The following is a 26,219-nucleotide window of genomic DNA, read 5'->3' on the forward strand; positions in this document are numbered from 1 at the left end:
ACTGGAATCTGTCTTTTCTCTATCGGTTCTTTCCGTTTCCTCATCAATGTTGAGTTCAGTATAAATATTACAATTGTGGGTTTCAGAGACCAGATCAATACAGTTCTGTAGAATTACAACTAAATGAAAACTGCCTGCACAAAGACAGAAATATATATCTATCAGGATGGACAGAAGTGTGATAGAGGTCATGTGTACAGAATGAACAACATTACAGAGTTACAACACATTCAATGCATACGACAGAAATGATTCATATAATGAGAGTAGTAAGCAGAATAATGATGGAAACATTACGACTGCTAGAAATAAGAAGTAATATCGGCGGCTACTTCTAATAATGATAGTAGGAGTAGGTGTCAGCGGGGCCATGGCAGGAGGCAAGACCAGGGTCCAGATATAACCACGATCCATGGAAACCTGCGAGGAAAGAAAGCACAAAGACTGAAGAAGAAGCAAAGTCAGTAATGAGCATTAATGAGACGTGAATTCATACAGAAGAGAGAGAGAAGAGGAGAGAGGAGCTCAGTGTATCCTAGGAAGTCCCCCAGCAGTCTAGGCCTATAGCTGCTTACCTAGGGGCTGGTCCAAGGCAAGCCTGAGCCAGCCCTAACTATAAACCTGAGCCAGCCCTAACTATAAACCTGAACCAGCCCTAACTATAAACCTGAACCAGCCCTAACTATGAACCTGAACCAGCCCTAACTATAAACCTGAACCAGCCCTAACTATAAACCTGATCCAGCCCTAACTATCAACCTGAGCCAGCCCTAACTATAAACCTGAACCAGCCCTAACTATAAACCTGAACCAGCCCTAACTATAAACCTGATCCAGCCCTAACTATAAACCTGAGCCAGCCCTAACTATAAACCTGAACCAGCCCTGATTTGTGTGTCTATTAAAAAAGAAGTCACTGTACACCATGACAAGAACTCACCCCCAACACATCAAATTGTTTTTGCCGTTTAATTATTTGTTAGGGACTTTAGTCTCCCTTGAAGATAAGATGAGATTCATACTAGAATTGTGAAATCAAATAACACCACAGCTTGTGAATCTGGAACTGTCAGAAATGAGTTTAAAGCTTACAGTCTTCCTCTCCATTTTAGATCTGAAGTTTGTGTCTCGCTCTCCGACAGCTCTCACTCTCTCACGACCCCATTAGAACATCTACTTGCAGATTCCTCGGCTAACACGGAATTATTTGCCCTCTAACTGAATTTGAGGCATTTTGTCGGCTGTGGGGAAACAATCTTTTCCATTCATGCGCGGGACGTTCTCCTCCTCCCCTGACCATCGTCCTGCTTTATGCGAACGGACTAAAAAACACGCCTTGTCCGTCCAAACACGGACCATCTTATTGGACATTACATACATTTAAAATTGGAATCCAGAAGCAGAACGTACAGCGAGACTAAAGAGGATTGAGAACAGACGTGTGGTTTCATGTGTGGAAAAATTGTGTACAAAAACAACGTAACAAGTTTCATTATTAGCTCTTTAAAGTCATATTACAAGCACACTTATCTACAGTTGTGTGATATTTTAACAAAGAAAATTAATTTTCTTTGGTGAGGTGGAAACCATTCATGTTTGTTTAGTGTCCATGCCCCAAATTAAGAATTTAAAAATAACAATGAAATAATTGTTCTCAGTCTTCTTATGATTCTTGAGAAGGAAGTTTGACATTTTCTTCCTTTTTTTCTTACGTTTTAATGAGCAGATATCATCATCTTAATCCTCAGCTGCAGGCCTGCCGACACTACGAACAGATGGAGCGCTTTCATTAACTGGATCACCAGCAGAGGACACACACACACACACACACACACACACACACACACACACACGGACGGACGAGAAAGACTGCAGAGTCACACAAATTAAAGAAACCTTCACAAGAAACCACGCTGCTGCTCACACACTAAAAGAAACATGTACTCTCTGAAGCACACTAACGCAAAATGTCTGAACATGCAGAGGAAAAACAGACAAATTAACACAATGATACAGTAACACACACACACACACACACACACACACACACACACACACACACGCTGTAGTACAGAGAGATCACAGGCGGAGAAACATGACGTGACAGCTGCACGACAAAAACAGAGGCACATGTACACAACCATGTTCATTGACAATGACTGCTACACACTGTAGACTCACGTGTACAGTACACACATCACACACAAACACACACACACACACACATGCTATTACTTAGCACTGTTTTAACATTAAGTACTGAGAGCTGCATCAAATGTAAGATTCATTACCTGTTTTGTGTTTTCTGTGACATAGTTCCGGAGTTAAATACTTATCCTGCTTTTTTTAGACTCTATTTTATTTAGACAGTTCTTGTACGGCGTAATAATTATTCCAGGGCGAGTCCACACCTAAAGATCCACTTCCCCCAAAACTCAAACAGTCCAGAAACTGTATACCAAAGTCATGAGGTGGAGATGTCGTTTGATTATTGGTCAAACAGTTGGCTCCTTGTAGGACTCAACTCGTGAGATGTTCTTTCCTACGCTGTGACAAGGAGCAAGGAGCATGGGTCTGTTAAAGCCCGGGTGGGCTAGCTAATGGTTGTGTCATTTATGGTCTGATAAAACGGTAAATTTGGTAGTTAAAATGTGTCTGTAGATCATACATATACATGGCCTCTCACACACACACACACACACACACACACACACACACACACACACACACAAACACAAAGAGAGACACACACACAGACTGCTTGGTAATCCCTGCTTAGTGTATTAGCAGTGTCACCGATCGCAGTGACTCGGCGTTCTTCAGACACGTGAGTATGGCACGAGATCCAGCACCCAAATCTGCTCTGAGACACTACGCAAAACCTGCACGCACACGCACACACACACACACACACACACACACACACACACACACACACACACACACAAACACACACGGTTGATCCACTCCTTACTTCACTTGTAGCTTCAGTCTAAAACTATTTTCTTGAATGTTGCACAATCATTTATCATACATTCAACCTGCAGACAGAAAGTTTGCTTTAATGCGTTCTTCACTTTAATGTTGCTGCTGGTAAAGGTGGTGCTCATTCTCACTACTTTATATACTGCTAGCTAGTTGAATCTATACTAATATATAATAATTTATTAATCATATTTTCATCTGTAAAATAGCTAAAGGTGTCAAAAAACTATAGTGCTATAAAAAGTAACAAAGTAATTTAACTCTAATATAAATATACTCAAGTAAAGTACCTTTAAAAACACAGTCAAACCAATGTATTGAAAACTAAATTTGGTCTGAAATAGAAGTAAAAATATGTTTTAAAAAAAGCAAACAGTAATTGCATGAATGTATTAAATCACATTTCTTCAAGGAAAATAAATAGAACATTGAATGTTATGCATGAGATAAAATACAAACCTCTCAGTCTTGATTTCCCAAAAGGCTCTCCCACTAAAATTAATTATATTTCTACTTCTTCAGACCAAACAAACGCATAACTGACAAAATGATCTAAAAAACCCAAATGTGTCATACAGTTAATTTTATTTGTTATATTCAAACGCATGTACAAAAGCATAAAACATTTGATTGGATGAAATATCAGGGTTTTTTTTTAAACAATGACAGCTAAAAGCGAAATGTTTTAGATTACAGTTGACTTATAATCATCATCATCATCATCATCATCATCATGCAGCTACTGACGGCAAGTTTGACAAAAATGTGATCCTCTTGAAATGAAACTTTTTGTCAAATGATCAGAAGACGAGCGGCTCGAACCCACAGTGTGTGAGGAGGCACTGCTGAATTCACAAACAGCTGATGTTCTTACAGCTGTGACACAGCGCTGGTTAACTGAAACCCTCTGGTCACTTAAAACACCAAACGATAAAACCAGGGAGCACCTTCTGTCGGCCGGGGCTCGACATTATTGACACGGTTAGTGGACTGAGAGAACAAAAAGAAGAAATCAGTCAGAATCCCACAGAAACAAAGAAGAACCATCACACACTTCTGAGTCTTTGAGATGTGAAACTATAGTTGGAAATAACTCATCATAATTTTATTTTGGTCACAGTGAAATTATTGGTCTTTGGAATAGACGCACAGAATATTCAAATGCTCACCAACGACACAACTTTGGCTCCAGTAAATAGACAGTCTCTTGACTTTAATGGATGTTTTTCTGCAAGCTGGTTTTTGAGAAAGTAACTGAAAAGAAAAGCTGCCTGCAAAGAGGAAAACACATTCATACAAACGTTGGACTGTTTGGAAAAAGGCCAAAAAAAAGACATTAATAAATGTTAATTTCAGTATATTTCCTTTTGTTATTTTGCAAAACGTCTCAATTAATTTTAAATACAAGTGCTGTCACAGTGTAACAAGGAAGTTAGTGATTGATATCAAGTACAACATACTTCATAATATCGACATGAATGGCAGTCAAAGTGTTACACAGTCACTTAGCTTGAGCTACGATATCACAGACAGCAGTTTAGATTATAACCTGTGAAAGCAAAGCAACCCGTCTTCTAATATAACATCTCTTCACGTAGCAATGTGAGGCACAAAGGTGTTCTGGATATGACCGTTGACGTCATCCCTCTACAGCGCTGGTGCTGTTTCTACAACGTTCTTTATAAGTTCTTAAATAAACAGCCATACAAGTCAGACGCGTTCAGATGTTTCGGCGGTCGCGAGGGTCTCTGGGTGGTCTTCATGTAGGTGGGGGTCCGTTGACGTACCTCAGCGCCAGGTGGAAGCTTCGAGGCATCCCGCTGCAGCAGTGACACGGAGGCTCCAGGACGACCCAGAACAGACAGGCCAGGAGAGCCAGAGCTGCAGCCAGAAGGAGGCAGAGGAGGGCTGGGGAGAGCAGGCAGGAAGGAGGCCTGCTGCTGGAAGTCACTCTGTGGAGGAGGAAGAGGTTCAGGCGTTAGTCTGGTAGTTTAATCGTATTAAAAGTCATCTATCTCCTCAGAGAAAAACATCTAAATATTTCTTAATGAAACTAAGATTTCTCAAGTTACCGCTGATGTAGATATTAGAAGAAGTCAGATGAACCCTTTAAGCTTTACATTCTATAGAACTGTGTTTAATGTGAGCCACAACTTGGTTCCATCACCGACAGCACAGAGGAAGCTTTGAAACAGCATTGTCCTTTATTAATGGAAATAAAATGGTAATCTTTTATTTTACGAGTCTGTAATTCCATGAACATTCCCAGTTTGCTGGAAAGAATGATGTAATCTGATTACAGGGAAAATAGAGGCAAAGTTCTGAGACAGTTATTTGCATTTGTCGATTTTAAGGGGAATTCTTTTTAAAACAACTTAATAACTGGCTCAATACATAAAATAATGAACATTAACAAACATGAAGGAACTTTCTTCTTGGCGAGGTTAGGGGGGTATTTTGTGACCTTAGGCCTGGAACAATAAGGAGTTCATATTTCTATATTTCTGCAGGCTCCACTTTAATGGTCCAGTGTGAAACGACACCGGTAGGGTCTGTCGAAAAAAACAGAGCAGTGAGGGCGGAGCGGCACAAACACCACACACTGATGTGAACGCTGTTAATTGGCCGATCAAAGACGCGTTTGTTGGCTCTTGGTGAGCATAGAGGACACTGTTCTGCTGCTCTCTGTGGTTTAGAAATATCCCACAAATTACAGCCCGTCCACGTCGTTTATCGCTCCGATCGGCTACAACTTCTTTCTGACCTTTGTTCGGAGCGAAGACGCTCGGCTTCCTCACAACGGGGCTGCTCTTCTTCAGCCTGCACAACAGAGAGCTTCTGTTAACGGTGGGTTCAGGCAACGTCACTTACTTTCACATGAAAAATCCACGCACGCACACACACACACACACACACACACACACACACACACACACACACACACACACACACACACACACACACACACACACCTCGTCTTATTACTACTACTTATTCAAAGGGTGTTGTGTGTATTATTTCCCATCCCTAAAATGAATACCACATTCATTTCTGACACTTAAATGACTGTGAACTGATAAAGTCTGAACACTCTGTATTATGTGTTGTGATATTAAGTCTCTCTCAAGGAAAACTGGAAGCACAAACATCTCTGAATATAGCCGATTCATCATTCAAGATCAAGTCAAGGATGAGACGATAGACCCCATCGCCTCACCTTAAGGCTGGATCGGTGTTGGTGCTTCACCCAATCAGAGGAGGCGTTTAGGTCATGTGACGGTGAAGGGGCGGCGCCAGCAAAAGGCAGTTGTGTGCTGTGGGGACGAGGAGCCAGCTGGTCGGGTGCATCGCTGTGGTAACACTGTGACACAGATCAGTTGATCACAATTAGATAAAGTCTGGAGCTGCATGAAAGGTAGTGAAACCTAATTAGTGAGCGTTTTAACAGCTTTCATTCGTCTCCGAATCTAAATCTGTGAACATGCGGAGACGTCACTTCTCCAGCTGTTTGTGAACCCTTTGAAGCACAAGTTGTGATTATCACGTTAGTTGCCAAAGTCCTGCAGCAGTGTTCTGTCCTCTCATTGTAATCCGATACAGCCAGAGACACTTTAATGTGTTCTGGGTCGAGTCCAAGTCAGGTCAGGATAAGAGTCTTGATCAATGTTGTTAAAAAGCTGTTTAGAGTGATTTTAGTCCTCTCAGTATATTTTAATAAAACTGTTAACACTGAGAAAGTGTTTCTACTTCTTCCCACTCGACACTTGAAACGCTTCGCTCTTATCAACATAATAGATTCACAATAAGAAATAAATACACCGCCAGAAGCCCATCTCTGTGTGACTTTAACTGATAGTGCAGAATGGTCCATCTTAATACAATATGCACGAGTCAATATGTTGCTATCACCATCTGAAGTGGGAAACAAGCGATGCCCTGACGTCTTGACTCCTGCTACATACGTGGTTCATAGCTAAACCACTGAAAAGTAATGCACTGGAATGTGTATATAACCCACACAATCTATTTGTATGTAATCCACGTAATCTGACCAGGAAGTACAAACAGCACATACAGCGGAGGTCAGGGTGGACGGGTGGGTCGTAAGACATGGGACCCCCCCCCCCCGCCCGTTCATGACCCGTGTGAAACCAGGAGTGACATTGACTTATTGTCCCGCGTGTCTTCCGCTATTTTAACCCAAACCACCCTATCCTGAACCAAGTTGTTTCCTGTGAAGACGGTACATTGCATACTGTCTTTTCAAAATAAAACTTCCAAGCGGAAATTGACAGTGTTGCTAGACATTTACAAGACAACGTGAAGAACATGACCAATAACTCTTCCTAAGATGTCTACTAACTGTTGGCTGTGGTTGCATGACTGCACTGTAAGAGATGGGCCACAGACGTTTTTGATGCTGGTGTTAACACTGCAGACAGCAGTCGCTAAACCGTCTGTTTTGTAATTTCTCTGGGAAAACTCTTTAACCTTTCATGTACGTCCAGAGACGAGGTTTGAAACGTAAGTGAGAGCTGGAGAGAGGAGTGCTAATGCTGCCCGTGTTTGTTGTGTTGGAGTAAAGTAGCTTTGTGGTATCCGAAAGATTTTCAATGTCATGGCTGAATATTTAGCTGACTTAACTTTTAGTAAAAACCGAGCTCATGACACGTCGTCCAGCTCTGCTAGGTTCCTTTAAAAAGTGACATGACTTCACCCAAGAGCTGACGGAGCACACTGAGGAGGAGGAGGAGGAGGAGGAGGCAGAGTCAGAACGGCGCTTCAAATGAATCAGAGGCTGTTCTGCTCTCAGTCTGAGTTCGCAGACAAGCTGCTCCAAAAACATCGATTAAACTCCAGATTCTCTCCTTCGCTGCTCCCAAATCTGGGCTTGCAGGTTGATTTCTGCTCTAATTTGTTTTGCGCTCGCTCGATAGTTTTGGCAGTAATGAAGCTCCATTAGAAAGTGCCAATGCAATTACGCACAAACACACGTTCAATCAAACCTGCATATTGCAAATGAGCGTGCACGAAATCGCTCTAATTACAACATCTCACACACACACACACACACACACACACACACACACACACACACACACACTATCAGATTTGACCGTGAAAAAGCTCATCTACAAACTTCCCTCCCTTCTGTTTGCCTGCAGTCTGTTTATCTCCCCTTTCTGAACACGAACAGTTTATCTGTAACTGGTTGTAAGTCAGACAGAGGAAAAAACAGGGATTAGAGAAGGAGGAAGGAGAGAGGAAGGAGAAGAGGAAGTCTGCGTGCTTCTCTCCTGTTTTTATGGCGACAGTTAAAGTGCAGCCAGACTCGATGCATAAATCAAGAGCGGCCGTGAAGCGACGGACGACGGGAGGGAGAGCAGAATAAATAGGCACCGCTTCCACCGGTAATGAGAGAGGGTGAGAAAATGAAGTCTGATGGAGAGAGAAACATGAGGTGTGTGGGGGGGGGGGGGGGTCATAGAGGACAGTTATTCAGGAATCTGTCTTTGCAAACGATGGAAAAATAAAGGCTGATGATTATGAATATTGATGGTGCTCCTCATGAGAGAGGACATCACTGTCCTCTCTCATGAGGACAGTGATGTCCTCATGTGTGCTGGAACTTGTCTTTACAATGCTAGTAAAACTGAGAAAGATAGACACGGTGTGTGTGTGTGTGTGTGTGTGTGTGTGTGTGTGTGTGTGTGTGTGTGTGAGCTAACTGTACTTGTATTTAGGACCTTGTGGGCCCAGATTTAGATATGCTATAGATGTGTTTTTGTTGCTTTATTTTTAAGTAACTTTATTTATAACATAAAATGAGAACAGTGACAAACTCAATGCAGTACAAATAAGGAGTTCTGTCCAAGGGGCTTATTCATGTGTGTGTGTGTGTGTGTGTGTGTGTGTGTGTGTGTGTGTGTGTGTGTGTGTGTGATTAATTCACATTTCTATAGATTATTTCTAAATGTTTTTGCCATTAATACTATCCGAACCAAGACAGACAACTTTATTTCTCCTTTCAACCTTGACAAAGGCAGCGGACACCAGATCCACCCCTTCCGTTCTTACTTTTCACAATAAAAGTCCTGGACCTACTACGTAAATATTAACCAGATGGTGCTAAAATTCACTCATTAGCTTAGGCCATACAACAATTGTTTTTAAATCAGCATCACAGGTATTTCAGTGTCAAGTGAATTTAAAGTAAATAGTTTAGTTTCCAGACCAACTTATTTCTCTTACAGCTTGCTTGTCAAAAGATAGTTCCTCCTGCAATGTCAAGGACTCAAAACAGCTTGAGAAGATGAGTGTGTGTGTAGAGAGTGTGAGGAGGTGAGCATGTCTCAGGAGTCAGGTCAGGAGTCTTTACACACACCGATTATGTTCATGTGACGCCATGTGCTGAACGTCAATGAACTGCACAGGAAGACAAGCCGAGCAAAAACAAAAAATAAGACAATAACGCTAGTGTTACTCTAAATTCACCAGCCAGGACAGAGTATTCCTCTCACCTTGTGAGTGTGTGCATGAGTCATTATGGCAACATGTGGTTGTGAGGACACGTACTGTAGCAGCAGCTACCGGAGGACACAGTCTAAGCTTCAGTCACAGAACTGTTCAGGTCTGTAGTGGAGGTCAACACCAGGTCTTGTCCCACAAATCTCATAAAAAGACTCAAACCATCGATGTGTTAGTCCGTTCCTCAATACCGTCTGACTTCCTGTCTGTGACTGTCAGCTCCAAGCCCACAGGTGACTTCACCCACCTCCACCCGGCCGTCAGTCTGCACGGCCTTGGAACAGGAAGGGGTCCTCTCTGAAGGGGCGGGGCCTTGGACGCCCAGCCACGCCCTCACGCGCCCACCATCAAAGCAGACGGGCTCGCCGTCCCGCCCGTCAGGAGTCGAGGTCGCCCAAGGTTCTCCCTTTGGCCGAGTCCCGCCCCCCTGGGTTGCTACTGGTGAGGAGACACCGGGGTGGGCGTGGTCGAGCCATCCCTCCATTTGCTGGACAGAAAACAGATAATTTAAACTAAAGAGTTAATTATGAAAATGTATCGTTTTGCTCCAGTCATCTCCTCATGATGGTCCAGCCTGTTAACGCTCATTCTTTTATTTTAGGTTGATTTTAGTACATCTGATCGACTGTGACTCAGTGGTAGCGCTTCAATCAGACGATCGGCGGTTCGATCCCCGGCTCTGCTAGTCCATGTCGATGTGTCCTTGAGCAAGACACTTAACCCCAAAGTGCTGCCGTAAACTGTACGGGGTTTGAATGTGTGTGATAGTTAGAGTCCTGATGACAGGCGTCACCTTGGATGGTAGCCCCCGTCATTATTACAGTATTATGCAGTCAGGTGCTAGTACAACACAGAATCAAGGCTCGCTACACACCAAGAAACTTAGACCAACTTTAGATTTGTTGGTACTTAAACATTTGCTGGATTTTGCATATGCAATAAATACACATTTATAGGAAATCAGAACAGTTTTGCAATGTAACTGTACTGTAAACGTGACGCTCTCTCTTCATTAAGACTCTTCTACTTGCAGAAAAAAGTTGAAGCAAAAAGTTGTAAGTTGGTTCTCTACAGGCACTTCTTTTGAGTTACATCCAGAATTCATGCAGCATACTTTACGCATCCAATAAATAGATGTTAGGAAAATAAAAAATACAGTAGGACGACACAAGTGTGCAAACACTTTGACGTCTTTGTTGGGATGCTGCAACTGTATCAAATGCTAATTCAGTTGTACGTGCTCTCTGTTCTTGTGCTTTGGGGTTCATCGACAGTGCAACAGTGTGTGAGAAACACGGGGGGGGGGGGGGGGGGGCTGCAGGCTAGCAGAGGCGGATACTCAAATGACTTCAAAGTATTCTGCTCTCGTCTCCGTTTCCCCACAAAATCATGGATGCCGTCTTATTTTCTCTCTCTTTTTGTCTGTGCTTCAGTTTCCCTCCGCCTCTCACACTCACACACACACACACACACACACACACACACACACACACACACACACACACACACACACACACACACACACACACACACACACACACAGGTTTTCTTGCCAGACTAAAGCTTAAACAAAAAAAAAAGGGAAACCGATAACAAGGAGGTGCTACATCCCACAGGCGTCATCAATAAATCAGCAGAAGAGGAGGTGAACTGTTGCAACCAGCTCATAAAGCAGACACACAGCAATGAAGAACATGTTTAGATAGCTGGTGTGTGTGTGTGTGTGTGTGTGTGTGTGTGTGTGTGTGTGTGTGTGTGTGTGTGAGAGAGAGCGATGGGGACAGACGGACAGACAGACAGACGAAGCCTCTGGGCCATGCAGCATCTGGGTCAGGGCAGAACAACAGACATGAGAAGACCATGTGGTTCTGTTCATATTCAGGCCCGATGTGTCGTCTTCTTCTCACGTTAATGAATACATGGAAATGAGGTCAAATCATTTTAGCGCCTCCTGCTCATCAAAGTAAACAAAACAACGCCGTCTACATCTTGACAGCTAGAAGACCGCCTCCAATAAGACTGTGTGTGTGTGTGTGTGTGTGTGTGTGTGTGTGTGTGTGTGTGTGTGTGACCGTGAACCAAGATCTGACGGTTAACAAAGGTCCTCATCACGATCACCCAAAGACATTAGAACAATGGATCAGGGCTGGACTTTGTTGGTAGTTCCTCCAGAATAAACACACTATTGTATTCCGTGTTTGAATGAAGTTGCCAATTAATTCAGTAGTTGACCACTTATCGATTAATTGATTACTGTTGCAGCTCTAGAATACAAAACCACATTGTTCTCCTTTCTTGTTTAATTCTAATTAGATATTTTATATATTATGAGCGCTGGAGAGAGCCAATGACAGGTTCAACTGTTGTGCATAATGGACATTAAAGAACTTGAAATCATTTCTTCTTTTCCATCAAACCAATGAATGAAAACACTGAATGTATTCATCTATTTCACTTTTTTTGTTTGTTGTAACTCACCAGATCTGCTTGCTGGTTGGTGATGTCACTGCTATCGGTCTGAGAGCCGAGCGAGCTGAAGTAGCTCAGCCTCTTCACACCATCTCTGTGACAAAGACCTGCACGCACACACACACACACACACACACACACACACACACACACACACACACACACACACACACACACACACACACACACACACACACACACACACACACAGTGAAATAACAAAAGGCCAAGAACAAAACAGAGAAGACCTCTACTCTGTCACTTCCTACCTGTGTTGGCACTGAAATACGACGAGTCGGCATCTTCATGGGAGACGGAGCGTCCGATATCGACGGACGGGTCCCACTCCAGCCCCAGGTGCTCATGGGTAGGAGAGACTGGGGACGGAGGAGGAGGAGGGAGGACGACGGGTGAGGAGAAGGCCAGGGTGGGGTTAGCTGATTGGTGGATGCAGAAACAGATCTTTACTAAATATTGATGATTAATCTTATACCTAAAATGAAATGTGCATTATGTTGGTTTACCTTTAGGATGGTTTGGAAATGCAGGGAGGTCCAGGTTGGTTACATCAAGCGCTCCCTCTTCGTCTAACAGAGTCTCTGAAGGACAACCGGAGTCTGTAGCCTGAGACAGAATCCAGTCATCCTCAAACACCTGGAGGAGGAGGAGGAGGAGGAGGAGGAGGAGGAGGAGACTGATGTACGGTGGTGGAGTAAGTATGTAGTTTGTTTATTTAAGTATAAGTAGTAGTACCACTATCCCCTCATGAGTCCTACACTCAAACATGTACTGAAATAAAAAGTACAGAAGTACTACTGGCAAACTTTAAGTACTTTAGGTATAAGTGTTGTATATTCATGTTTATATTATTATTATTATTACTGGTGCATTAAACAGCATTTTTATGTTGTAGCAGGATTTAGGATGAGGTTGTACTGTGTATTTTATTATACGCGTGTCATCATTTATGAGGTCATCATATTCATGTAAAATCTCAATAATAAAACCACATTGATGTGGGCAGAGGAGGGAAAAGACCGCTTCAGTCCACAACACAAACTCTTATTATAAATGGAATCCCCAGACGAGCACATTGCTCCTGTTTGAAACGAGTAGTAGTTTATTAAATATTCATAAGTACAGTGAGTGAAGAAATGTTTTTAGAAGAGCGTGCCACCAGTGGAGAGGACTTTGTGAAGGTCATCTCGAGTCTGAGTCAGAGTTTGAGAGATGAACCCAGAACAAACTGGCCGGTTTGAAAAGCATAAAACGAGGTATTTCATCAAAATCACTTCATTCTATATGTCTAATATCAAAGATTTGCAAAACAAAAAAACAAAGACGTTTGCTCTAACCAGATTGTGTAAAAAAATATTGAATTCTGAATGACTCATCTGAGACGGTCACCTGACTGAATATGAAACTAAAAAGCTTTAGTATTACTTATAGCATGTGGAAAAAAAAGAAAGATGCTTTTGAGTTGCATTATGGGAATTGTAGGATCCTGTGTTTTTGAAGAATGACCCAGGGACTGAAGGTCAGCATATTGCTTTTATTAAACCGAGTGCAATATTAAATGAGTGTACTACTACTAATACTACTGTACAACTAACTCGATGACTGAATGTTTACAGGCTAGTGGCCTAAAGCTCTTCATCCTTATGTTGTATGAACGTGGCGGCAGAATAAATATGTATTTATATTTGTAAAAGAAAAAAAATAAAAACCTGTACAACCACCTGCCTGTATGTGATCTTCCCTCCACCCCTCCTGTATTTTTACATCTGTGTGTATTGTCACAGTGTGTGTGTGTGTGTGTGTGTGTGTACCAGTCTCATGCTCAGCAGCCGCGTGTGCGTTCGTGTGATGTTGCTGTAGACGAGGCTGCAGCTCCGCAGCAGCTCCAGCAGGCGACTCTCCACACGCTGAGCATCAGTCGGCTCGCTGCGCTGGATCAAGGCCTCTCCGCGCTGCAGCAGGACGTTCACACGGCCCGAGTTCACACACACACTCTGCTGGAAGGACTGCATGCATGCATGCACGCGCACGCACACACACACACACACACACACACACACACACACACACACACACAAATATTACAATATACAGGAGGTAGTAAAATCACCATGTATTTAGTTATATAAACACACACAACAAACACACTCGCACACCTGCAGTTGCCTCAACTTTTCGCAAGTGTTTCCTGTCAGGTGATCCACCTCGGTCAGACGGACGTCCAGCTCAGCCAACCAGAGAGCCAGCTCCTCCCTCTCTGCCTCAAACTCCTCCCACTCTGAGACGAAGAGCTGATGGAGAAAAAACAAGAGGGATTCTCCATCTTCAAATCAGTCTTGAAATGCTTTAATATTTCTTTACAACTTCTTCAACTAAACATTTCACTTTTTCTTTTAAAAGACTAATATCTGTATTACTATTATTAATATTATTATTACCTTTAATCGTCCGGTGATGGATTCCAGTTTAGCGTTCACGTCGTCCCATCGTTGGCCGCACTCCCTCGCTGACGCCAGGAGCCGAGCCCGCATGGCGCCCTGAAACAGCCGAGTCAGCGTTCGGTTCCTCTGGGTCAAACCGTCCAACTGAACGAGCCGAGACCTGGTCTCGCACCGCAGCCTCTGAGCACGCAGATGAAAAGACGCGACTCAGGCTTCCTCACAGGAAAATCAAAATCACTTTTTACAAATGTTCTTGTTTAAGGCAAAAGAATTCGCACATCTAAAATGTTTCACTGACATTTGGTTTGTTAATATTGACACTTCCTTGCTTACCTGAACTGGTTATCATTCCTTAAAATATAGCCTAAATTCAAGATGAAACGCATTTTCCTCAGTATTGAGAATAAAATCTTAAATCTTTTCTTGTATCTAGACATTCAAATTGTTTATTCCAATTTGCATACATCCATATGCAAACTTGCATATATCCATATGCAAACTGATGCTTCTAGCCACCAAACACTGCAAACAGAGAGAATAGACCCGACTGCAGAAGACGGGGATCGAGCCACCTTCTCTAGCACCAGCGCTGGAGCCCTGCCCACTTTGCCTTGTAACAGGTGGGGGGGGGGGGGGGCTAGAGGGCAGTGTGCCTATGGCCCCTACCTCCTGACACAGAGCCCCCCAGAACTGGGGGACTGACTGGGGCGACCATCATCTGAGTCAACGAGCAGGCGACCCGGGGCTACCAGGATGACCGACAACTGCTCCTGACTCACTCTCTCCTACAGGGGAGGGATGACATGAAGCGGCGGAAAGGCACGAAGCAGCTTTCTTGGCCATGGCAACGTGGCACCATGGTCCCGCCCCACCCCCTCGATGAGGGGGGAATGACAACAAGCGTCCCTTGTGCTCCCTAGTATCCAAACGAAAGCTGGCAAACCACCTCTGCAGGCGCCACATGTGCAGGAGCCCCAGCGGTATCAGGTCTGGACAGGTCTGTGTACTCGTAGGCCATCTCTTGAAAGCCCTACTCGTCTTCTGACCACTTCATTTCTCCTCACCTCAAACTTCCTCATTCCTTCCTTGGCAGTGACATAGGGAATGAGGGCGGGCTGAGGGGGACGGACAGCTTGCTCGGCGAATCGCAGCCAGTCGTCCAGTTGGGCGTGTTCTTTCATGAAGTCGTGCCAGAGGACCCACCTCCTCTCCAACCTGGAAGAAAGAAACATGGAGGTTACACATGTTCTGGTTGCAGCGTCTCTCTTCACCTTATACTGCCCTATCCATCGTTTTACCTTTTCCTGTTCTAATGCATTTGTATATTATTATAATACTAGATTTTTTAACAAACACCGTTTCCCATAAGCCCAGAGTGTCTGAGGTTAGTTCGGATACGTCTGCAGCGGCACAAATGGGACAGAAAGGTGCAGACTTTTGTCGACGGCAGAGATTAAAGCTACAGAGTTGGAAAGACGACAGAAGAGAGCGTGGGTGAACGTCATGAATATGCAAGTTATGATTATGTAAGCATGTGCTCTGTCGCATACCTTTTCCTCAGAGCTGTAGCTCTTTGTAGGCCTATTTCTCACTTTGTTCATGGAACATGGATAGTGAACCCCAGTAACGTCAAACCACAAGAAGCAGCATTATAAAAAGAGTTGTCTGTAAAACTGCAGACAGGACACCACCAGATGCAAACAGTGGAGGACACTCACTGTCCACATCCCCGAGGGTCTTCATCCAGACTCCAGCTGCCGTCCGCTCGCTGGGTTTCCTCCCCATCCAGCTCCAGCGGATACGAGGTGGGAAGAAGAGGAGACTCTGACAGATCCAGGAACCGCTCCATGTCCCTCACTTCCTGTCCCTCAGCGGTGGGGATGGCATCGCCGGACCGCTACCTGTTGAGAGACGAGGAGCAGAGGATCAATCAGAAGTCGGGATAGTGGAAGTCGGGATGCAGACAAAGTGAAAGTGTCTCCACAACAGAGTGCATCACCTGCAGTGATTCACAGTTCAGAGTCCAAGTAAGACAGATGTTGTGTTTATTATCACTTTCATTATCAATGGTTTTATTGATTATTGAATCCATGACCTGTCATAAAGTGAGCAGAGCCCCGCTTTATATATTGAGACAGATATATATACATAGAGAGAGAAAGAGGAGACAGACAGACAGAGACAGAGAGAGACAGAGACAGAGAGACAGAGAGAGACAGAGACAGAGAGAGACAGAGAGACAGAGAGAGACAGAGAGACAGAGAGAGACAGAGACAGAGACAGAGAGAGACAGAGACAGAGAGAGACAGAGAGACAGAGAGAGACAGAGAGACAGAGAGAGACAGAGACAGAGACAGAGAGAGACACACACACACACACACAGAGAGAGACAGAGACAGAGAGAGAGAGAGAGAATCGTTATCTGTTGATGAGTCACCAGCTGCAGCTCAGGCTCAACACTGAAGCTGCCGTTTGAACCTCACAGGTTACAAGACCAGAGGAAACGCTCACAAGGTGTGTTGGAACTAAGTGCAAATAGAGACAAATAATGCTTCAAAATCCTTCCAAAATATGAAAACTTCGAGTAGACAAAATTCTATCAACATGTATGTATTTGGTATCATGACGGAAGCCAAAATAACAAATGAACTGGAGTGGATTCTGTAAAATCGATATGCAAAACAATAATTAACATCAACCCACACACAGCTGGCCTAGTCCAACTCAAACTGCACAAAGTCTACTGTCTGAGTCTGATACATGAATACAATGTTGTATTTAATTATCTAAAAACAGTAATGTTTTAAAGAGCTTTAAATATCTGTTACCTTTGGACCGAGACATTACGTTAAGCTAGGCTAACTGGTTGCCGTCTGTAGCTTCATTAAACTGTCAGCAAGAAAGAGAAGAAGAGGACGGGCCAACATGTCACTCATTCCTTTGAATCGTTACAGAACAGAGTGAACACAAAGACAACTAGACAGGTGACCGAGTAGAGTGAAGATCTCCGCCAGGAGCGTCAGACGTCTCACACAACAGTTAGCGTCACTGTGATCTATGCAGCTGTGTGCACCACACCGCCTGCGTGCACCGCCTGCGTGCACCGCCTGCGTGCACCGCCTGCGTGCACCGCCTGCGTGCACCGCCTGCGTGCACCGCCACGTCTCAGCTCCATCTCACGGATGCAACAACTGCAACTTGCAGCCATAATTGAGCACCCAGAATATTATGCAGGCTGCTGCAGCAGAATGCAAAGACGAGCCGTGGACAGTGACAGCAGGTGTGTGTGTGTGTCTGGAATAGTTTTCCATGGGTAGGCCACATTGGAATATGAGAGAGAGACTGGGATCTCACACACACACACACACACACACACACACACACACACACACACACACACACACACACACACACACACACACACACACACACACACACACATCACCAGCTGAGCCAGACAAAACAAAAATAATGTGATCGATTTGGACCAACGAGCTGGCAGTGAAGTGTGATTGGCCGACATGATTGATGCTTCATCACCCAATATGATTACCCGACAGCTCTCTGTGGGTGTGGGTGTGTGTGTGTGTGTGTGTGTGTGTGTGTGTGTGTGTGTGTGTGTGTGTGTCTCAGATCAGCCATTGACTTCTGTGACTGCGATGCCTCCAGCACACTGTCTGGTGGGACCAACAGCCGGCTGAGTCTCAACAGTTTCACATCACTCGCTCTTCTTATCTGGTTCCTCCTCAACAGAAAAACACCTGACTGGAAACATAGGATCTGAAAACATTTCCACTTTCTCTGACATTCATGCAGTATTTGTTTTATTAAACCTGCTGTGCATCATTGTAACCGCTGTATGTCATCAGAACATTGGGTTGGTTCACATCTGGAGGGAAATCTGCTTGAATATTGGACGGTATAGGAGACGGACGATGGTGGACATAAAGCCCCGTTTCTACGACAACATAAAACTTGACTTCACATGTAAAGACCCTTTTACAGCCGACATCAACTAAATGATGCGCGCACGTGCGCAGGTTTCATCCATAGAAACCTGGAAGGAGAGAAAGCCAGAAGTCCCACCTCAGGTACACAGAGACTTTAGATTACATAACATCCATGTCTCTGTTGAAGAGGACTTCTATTTCCAGTGCAAATTGCTCTTCTGCTTGCAGGAAACCAGAAGCAGCCGATCAGACCAGCATGTGGGGAATGGAGAGGAAGCAGCTCACCTTCACTATTAAGACTCCTCCCTGCTGAGATGTTGAGGACACATAGCACCAGGTGGACTCGCGTATTTAAGATTAGGAGAATGGCTTTTGTCCGACCTGATCGCGATACAGAGCCGAGGAGGAGATTGAGGTGAGAGGCAAAGACTCTGAAGACTTAGCTCACATTCATTTAAATAACGTCTGTGTGCCGAGACAGAAGATGTGAAAGAAGCAGTTAAAGAAGAAAGGGGATGAGGGGCGGAGCTTTGTCCGATCGCAGCTTTATTAGCATGGTGGTCAGAGGTGGGCCTGCAGCATAAACCGGATGATATTCAGCAGTGAAGGTGAAAAGGAGGCGAGTTCACAGCGTGACGATATTCCCGCTGTGCCCGAGTCCTAAGACAAAGTTCATTCAGCATCTGGCAGTGAATGGAGAGCAGGGGAGGGGCATTTACAGTGAATACGATGAGGTGACGTAGAGGGCGGGGCAGTCTTGCAGCCATTTAAGAAGGTATTAGCCTGTTGTTGCTTTTCTGCACAATGCCATGAGCAACCACCATCTGATTTATTAGTTCCCCACACATCAGCAGGACACAGCAAAAGGGGAAACAAACAAACAATGCACTTCCTGCGACTGCTTCACAATAAAAGTCACCCTGTGGTTCGCCAGTTTAAACGCCTCTGACGTGAAGCAGCAGTGTTGGTGTTAGCGTTAGCGGCTGCAGGAGAGTGAACACAGACTGACATCAATCAGATCGGATTACAAACAGCAACGGCGAATGACACGCTGCATCGATTTCCTGCCGATCCCTCGCGCCCCAATTTAGGATCCAGTGAGGGAACGGCGGACCCTGCCACTTACAATGAGAACTACTGTATAGAGAGGAAATTACTCAACGGAAAACACGGACCTTAAATAGTGTGAAAAACTAAAATAAGCTACATTTAAAGTTGCTCCAAGTAACTGAACTTATGCCTTTAAAACAATGTGTTTTTACCCTAAATTACTATTATTATTTTTTCCCACTATGTCCGCCTCACACATAATTGTTGATTAGTAGTGTATTATTTGTTTTGCTCATTATCTTTGTCTTTTTTGCTTTAATGTCTCGCTGGGAATATGAAATACTCTACTATCTATCTCTGCATGTATAACTGGCAAACAAGGCAACACTTTAATCTGGCTTTAGAAAACTCCAATCGAACCGACATCAATCATATTATTTGCGTAGAGAAAATTTTTTTTTTTAAATCACTGCAGGTTAGCGAGTGCAGGAACGAAGCAGTGAAACGCATCGCTCCCTGAACGTCCAGCGGCGAAGAAATGAGATGAATGGCTCCTATTAGAGAGCGACCGCTTTAGAGGGAAAGTGATGTTCACCTGAGGAGGTGATGAAGGTCAGAGGAAGTTAAGACCATTAGGACCAAGACTGATTAAAATATCGTGTGTGTCCTGAGACAAAGTCAATCATCCCCTCTGCTGAGAACACACACACACACACACACACACACACACACACACACACACACACACCTGAGCACACATGGCTGCTGTGCGACCACATTAAACATTATTTGTGTTCTACTGATGATCCTAATTAATTCGTCCCCTCAACCACTTTGAGTTTGGAACATGTAGATAAAAAGCAGTCAGGAAGAGTCTCTGTGGACGTCGGGAAACTTGAAGCTACCATGAACCTATTCAGGGTGTCGTGTTATTTTAATAAACATAGAAGCGCGTGAGAACAAACTGCGACTCTTTATTAGCAGAACTCCACATGCAGGTTACGGAACGATACAGCTCCTCGCTTGGCATGCCTGACTTATGTTCCCCTGGGTCCTAAGTCCCAACACGTATGGCTTTTATTGACATCAATCACACTATGAACATTCATGTACCAACATACATTTATAACAAAGATTCCATGACGTGTCCGAGCTCGATTATTCAGCATCGAGAATCGCGGAGTTTCACTGGTATTTGTATCGGCTACTAAATTTCTAGTACCTTGCTAAAAAGTGTCGAGCAGGACTGTGGATTTGGTGGGTTCATTACTTCGACCCTTTTCACACAACACATGATTTTTTTAGAGACATATCTTGAATCTCATCCCTTTGTCCCTCCTCCTCCTCCTCCTCCTCCTCCTCCTCCTCCTCCTCCTCCTCCTCCACCTCCACCTCCTCCTCCTCCTCCTCCACCCTGCCCCCAGAGTCAGTCTATTGTCTCCTCTGGACAAAAGAAGGCAGGCAGGGAACAAACAGCCTTTCTGTCCTCTTCAGAGACTGGCAGTCAGAGAGAGAGGAAGGGGGGTGTGTGTGTGTGTGTGTGTGTGTGTGTGTGTGTGTGTGTGTGTGTGTGTGTGTGTGTGTGGGGAGGGGGCGGGGGAGGGGGGGGTATGAAATACACCTGATTTGAACTATCTAATTACGCAGAGAAATTGAAGATGGAAAAGGAGACGGTGAGAATATCTGGAGGGTGTATAGGTTTACAAATCATCCTTGAAATAACTGACAGAGAGAAAATGGAGTCATAGAGCCACAGGGGCAAAGAGAGACAAAATACTTCTGTGTATTCGTATTGCTGATATTCTATCTTTTTTTTCTCGTTGACAACAAAACCTATGAAAAGACCAAAACCAACAATGTGTCTCTCACGTCATGTTACAGTTCGATCAGAGGAATCAGAGGAGAAGTTCAGTTTCTGGTGTACAGTCCTGTCCTAAGTACAGTCCTGTCCTGTCCTACGTAGTCCTGTCCTAAGTACAGTCCTGTCCTAAGTACAGTCCTGTGTTACGTACAGACCTGTCCTAAGTACAGTCCTGTCCTAAGTACAGTCCTGTCCTAAGTACAGTCCTGTCCTCTGTACAGACCTGTCCTCTGTACAGACCTGTCCTCTGTACAGTCCATTGAGCTGTTAACTTACTGGATGTGTTTGTCATTCTGAACCCTGTTTTATTGTAAAGACACTCTGAAGTGGCCTTAAAATCCAAACACTTTCTACTTTACCTTCTAAAACTGTTAAACATTAAATTCTTCTTCTTCCAACACCAGTGTCATAAAAACAGTTCCGACTTATAAAAGTATAATTCTAAGCTCAGTGATTATGTCAAATCTAGTTTACAGCTGAGCGGGACTTTGAATCTTCTAAAAAAGGTGTCAGAGGAGCCTTTTTACTCCTCAGATCCTAATCTCATGACCCAAATACGTCAACGCTCCTCTGCAGATTTGAATGTTAAACTAACTAAGCTGGAAGTGGCGTCACAAAGCGGCACAGTGCAGTGAATTAAACAGACTGCAAAGAGAAAGTGCAGAGAGGATCACAGACGCCGAGTGGAGGATATCAGAGTCTGATGAGGAGATTCAGGCTCTGAAGTTAATGTTTAACATGAAGCACAAACAAACGGTTTATGTCTATGTTTTCACGGTGACAGGAAGTCGGCCAGGGTTTGCATGTGGTTAACGTCGTGACACATGGTTAACGTTAACGGTCGAGGATAACGTTGTAAGACTCGGTTGGCGGTTGTCAAACAGTCACGGTTAACGTAACACGTGGTGACGCGTGGTTTGTACATTAGGAGTCACGTGAAAGCCCGGCGTGTTCGAAGGGTGCCTCGTGAATTAGCTCCAAGGCTCCTCTTGTTCTGTACAGTCGGAACGAGACTACAGCCTTCTATGGAACCGCCAATCTTCAGATTAGTGGAGAATCTAACCTGCCTCTGAACCAGGCCAGCCTCGTTCCACGTTCAGGTCGCCCACAGCGTGAAGACACACGCCAACGTCATTGTTTACTCTTAAAAACGTGGAGGAGGATGTTGTGCCGTCTACTACCTGGTACTGGGCCTCACTGGGCCGGCTCGGCCTTCTCTGGTTCTGTGTGGAAGCAGCTGTTTGTGTGCAGAGGGCTGATGCGCTGCACGTAACGGCAGCTATAAAACCCAAGGAAGCAGGCTAGTCAGCGGCGTAATAACGGTGTCGTTATGGCCGTCAGAAGGGACATCAGCCTGCAGATGTTAGCGAGCACAGAGTTTGTGCATAATGAAGCCCAGCAGCCCCAGCAACACTAATAAAACACACAAGCTCCTTTGAAAACACGTTCGTCAACTCAGAACCTCGTTAACTCTTTCTTTTCTTTCTCCTCTCTGCCGCACACCCAGCTCTTCATCTCTTCCTCCTCTTCCTCCCACAACACGCTTTTACCAAACAAGTGAAATCAACACAACGCCATTCTGTGATCGGCCTCTTTATGGACTAGATGAGTCATCAGTTAATTGTAACAATAACCTGCAGATTAATAAATCAAAGAAATTATAGTTGCAGCCCTGCCCTACCACACACACACACACACACACACACACACACACACACACGTCAGAATCTGAAGCATGTCAAACTCTATTTCGAGGATCAGGACCGTGGGTTCTGGTGGGAATGGGGTCAAACATAAACATGCAGCACAGCTCAGGTCCCCGTAGTGAAACTGTAGCCACGACGGTCACATGTCATGTCACATGATATGTGACATGACATGTGACATGATATGTGACATGATATGTGACACAGCTACAGTGCAGAAGCTGCAGGTTGCTTCACTGAGCTCAGTGACATCAACACTGGAACACTCACAGAGTCCATACGGGACGTGACCTGTGCACAAAACAAGGGTCGCAGTATTGAATAAAAGACGACCTCGAGAGCACAAAGAGCCCAAAGAGCCCAAAGAGTCCAAAGAGCCCACCAACGATCCAGTAGCACAGAGCCCTAGAAACCAACTCGTGGTTCTGCACAGGAATGCTAACCACTAAGCGTAGCATCACCTGAACACATGAAGCGGTATTACTTGAAAATATATATATTTATATAATCCTATAAAAATACAAATATTATTACTATAGTTGGCTACTTATCTTTACTTTCTTATATTCAATACCTGCCGAAAAAAATGATAAAGTAGCTCTCAAATGCATATTGTAGTCCTTTCCGTATATTTTCTAATATTTTAGAATTATTCCAGAAATCTGACATTATTTATTTTGGAATATCTCCGATTCAATACATCTCAATATCTCATTGCTAACGTTGAAAACACTATATTGATATGCTAGCAGCAGTAACCAAGGGGGGGATGGGCTTAGCAAAGGACACATTTGAAGATTGGGAAAAACAACATATAGATATATTGAAATGATGTAGTTAAAAAAATAACATAAATAAACATTTACAGCAGGAAAACATTACCGCAAGTGAACATGAACATTTGATTCTCCTAAATATTGGCAGACCTTTGGTTTTAAACCGTAACCTCTTTGAGCAGTGTCACGTTTTTTGTTTTGTTTTCAGTTTTGATTTTTTGTGTTTGATACGAAACTATATGAGACTATAAAATCAGAAGATTACACAACAGTGAAATATGCGGATCACACCGTCTGGTTCTGTCCCACCATCAGCCCAAAGACACTCTGTCACAACCCAGCGTCATGGCAGGTTGTGAAGTAGTCATGAAAACAAGGCTTTGGTTTCGTGTACGTCTCTCATGCTGCACATGACGAAAGCAACGCAGAGTCAGTGAGGATCAAACACGGGACATTCCACCACAAGACACCATGCGGTTCTGTTGCCCAACGTTTGCTTTGTTGCCCAACGGTTATTTTTAGCTCAGCCATGTTGTCTTTCCTAAACCCAACTATGCGCACAAACTTAACTTTTGTTTTGTAATATAATATCGTCCCGAGAAAGAAGTCGTTCAGACCGAAAAAGAAGCAAATCCTTCCATTAGAGAAGCTGGAAACGGAGCATTCACATATCATCGGTTGAATCCAGTGCTCTGAATTCAAGTCAAAGCACTGGAACCGTCTCCAACTCGTGCCCAGAGTTGCAAGTGTTCCTGTGTACTCCACACAGGAACACTTGCAACACAAAGCCCTGAACACATGCACAGGGATCAACGGGTTCCTTTGAGACCTCGGCCTGAGACAGAAGACAGCGGCGTGTTTAATGGGTTCTTCAGCTCAGGTGTGGCCGAGGATCAGTCTGCTGTCAGACGCCCAGAAACAGGTCTGAGTGTTGTTCTGCTGTCACTGGGTGGAGAGACCGTTTAACCACACCGACGCGTTTCCAACGCCTGAGAAAAGGTAGAGACAATCCACTGCCACCACAGGATCTGATGGACGGTTACTGTAGGGGGTTTGTTTGTGTGTGTTTGTGGTGGATAAAGATCAGCTGGGTGAAGACCTGAGACTTATTACTGTAGGAAACGTACTGCGACTTCATGAAGACACCAACGTCTGGATTCAAAGCCCGCCACAGATTCTCCACAGTCCCAGGTGTTCTTCAAATGTCTAATATTCACTTTACACTGACGTGAAACTGAGAAATGTAGTGCATCAGCCCAGTCGCCATGAAAAACAATGTTGGCATTGTAAGTTTCTGCAAACCACGGATACATTGAATGCGACGTGTCGTAGAGAGCAAACAACGTAGTTTGTGTGGCGACTGTTATTGAAAATAACACGGTGTAATAAAGAGTATGAGGAGCACAAAGGGAGGATCGGTGGGTCAAACAAACAGGACCTGTTTCCCATGTGAAGCCAAATGCCAGCGTTAATGTTCCGCTTGTTTTGTAACATTATGAAAGTCATAGACAGGTTAGCCACCAAGCTAGTAACAACCCCGGCGCACTAACGCTGAGCTGACCTATAGGGTTAAACAACCATTCTCCTTTATGTGACAAGCAGCCTCTTTTTATTCACAATATCTATTTCAACAGATAGCAGGGTTAAATGGTTATCTATTAACTTCACTACTGCAGAAAATATGCTGTCAAATCAATGGAGAAAACAAAAGTCAAAGCATTTCATGTCGTTAACGCAGAAACAGTGAAACCATGAGGTATCACCCAAACACACCAGCTGCTAGATGCTAAAATGATGGAGGACGATGACGACCACTCAAAGATCTGTCACCCCCCCATCACTACACCCTCTAAACACAGATAGGGCCTCCTCCACTGTCTGCACCAGACCAGCAGCAAGACACCTGTCTCTGTAACCATGGCAACAGAGGGACACGTGCACACCACACACACACACACACACACACACACACACACACACACACACACACACACACACAGTACAGTAGTTTAAATGACCCTCACTGTCTCACATCAGGCTCTTCAAACAGCACGTCATCAGATCAAACCCGGCGCTGGGGGGGTTCGGTTCGAGTGACGTAAGAGACAGCTCAAACAACGAACCGGAAAAAAACAACTCACAGCAAGTTGAAACGGTGTGTGATGTGGTGAATCGGATTCACGTCCGTGTGACGATTGACTTACCGGCTGCTGGTGGATGAGCTCATGTCAGCAAACAAGGAAACCCGGTGCGGAAACAAAACTCCTCAGAAACGCTTCCGGTGATCCCGGTGAGGCTTGGACAGGTGATCGGCTGAACACAGCTGAGTGACAAAGTTCTCCTGCAGACGGGAATCATCTGCAGTCCGCAGCAGGAAAACACACACATGCGACTAGAGAGGGACAGGTAACCCGAGCCTACCTGCTGCAGGTAGT

General features: G+C 44.3%; 1 protein-coding gene across 2 annotated transcripts; it reads right to left on the reverse strand.

Moving 5' to 3' along the window:
* Window positions 1-3,551: 3,551 nt before the first annotated feature.
* On the reverse strand, window positions 3,552-26,219 carry si:ch211-137a8.2 (uncharacterized protein LOC777613 homolog). 2 transcript variants are annotated; one of them, XM_068716555.1, is made up of 13 exons: window positions 25,989-26,219; window positions 16,160-16,342; window positions 15,506-15,656; window positions 14,439-14,621; window positions 14,157-14,291; window positions 13,812-14,006; window positions 12,507-12,636; window positions 12,252-12,359; window positions 11,992-12,089; window positions 9,761-10,000; window positions 6,203-6,346; window positions 5,750-5,805; window positions 3,552-4,937 (listed from the first exon to the last, which is right to left on the reverse strand). In XM_068716555.1, the coding sequence occupies exons 2-13, from the start codon at window positions 16,288-16,290 to the stop codon at window positions 4,745-4,747; spliced, it is 1,764 nt and encodes a 587-aa protein (XP_068572656.1). In that variant the 5' UTR covers window positions 16,291-16,342; window positions 25,989-26,219; the 3' UTR covers window positions 3,552-4,744. The 2 variants fall into 2 exon arrangements, with proteins under 2 accessions (XP_068572656.1, XP_068572649.1); XM_068716548.1 differs by having other exon boundaries at window positions 12,252-12,419.

Source organism: Cebidichthys violaceus, unplaced genomic scaffold, assembly GCF_023349555.1.
Source record: "Cebidichthys violaceus isolate CVI_PGR_0920_01 unplaced genomic scaffold, fCebVio1.0.p SCAF_1, whole genome shotgun sequence".
NCBI lineage: Eukaryota > Metazoa > Chordata > Actinopteri > Perciformes > Stichaeidae > Cebidichthys > Cebidichthys violaceus.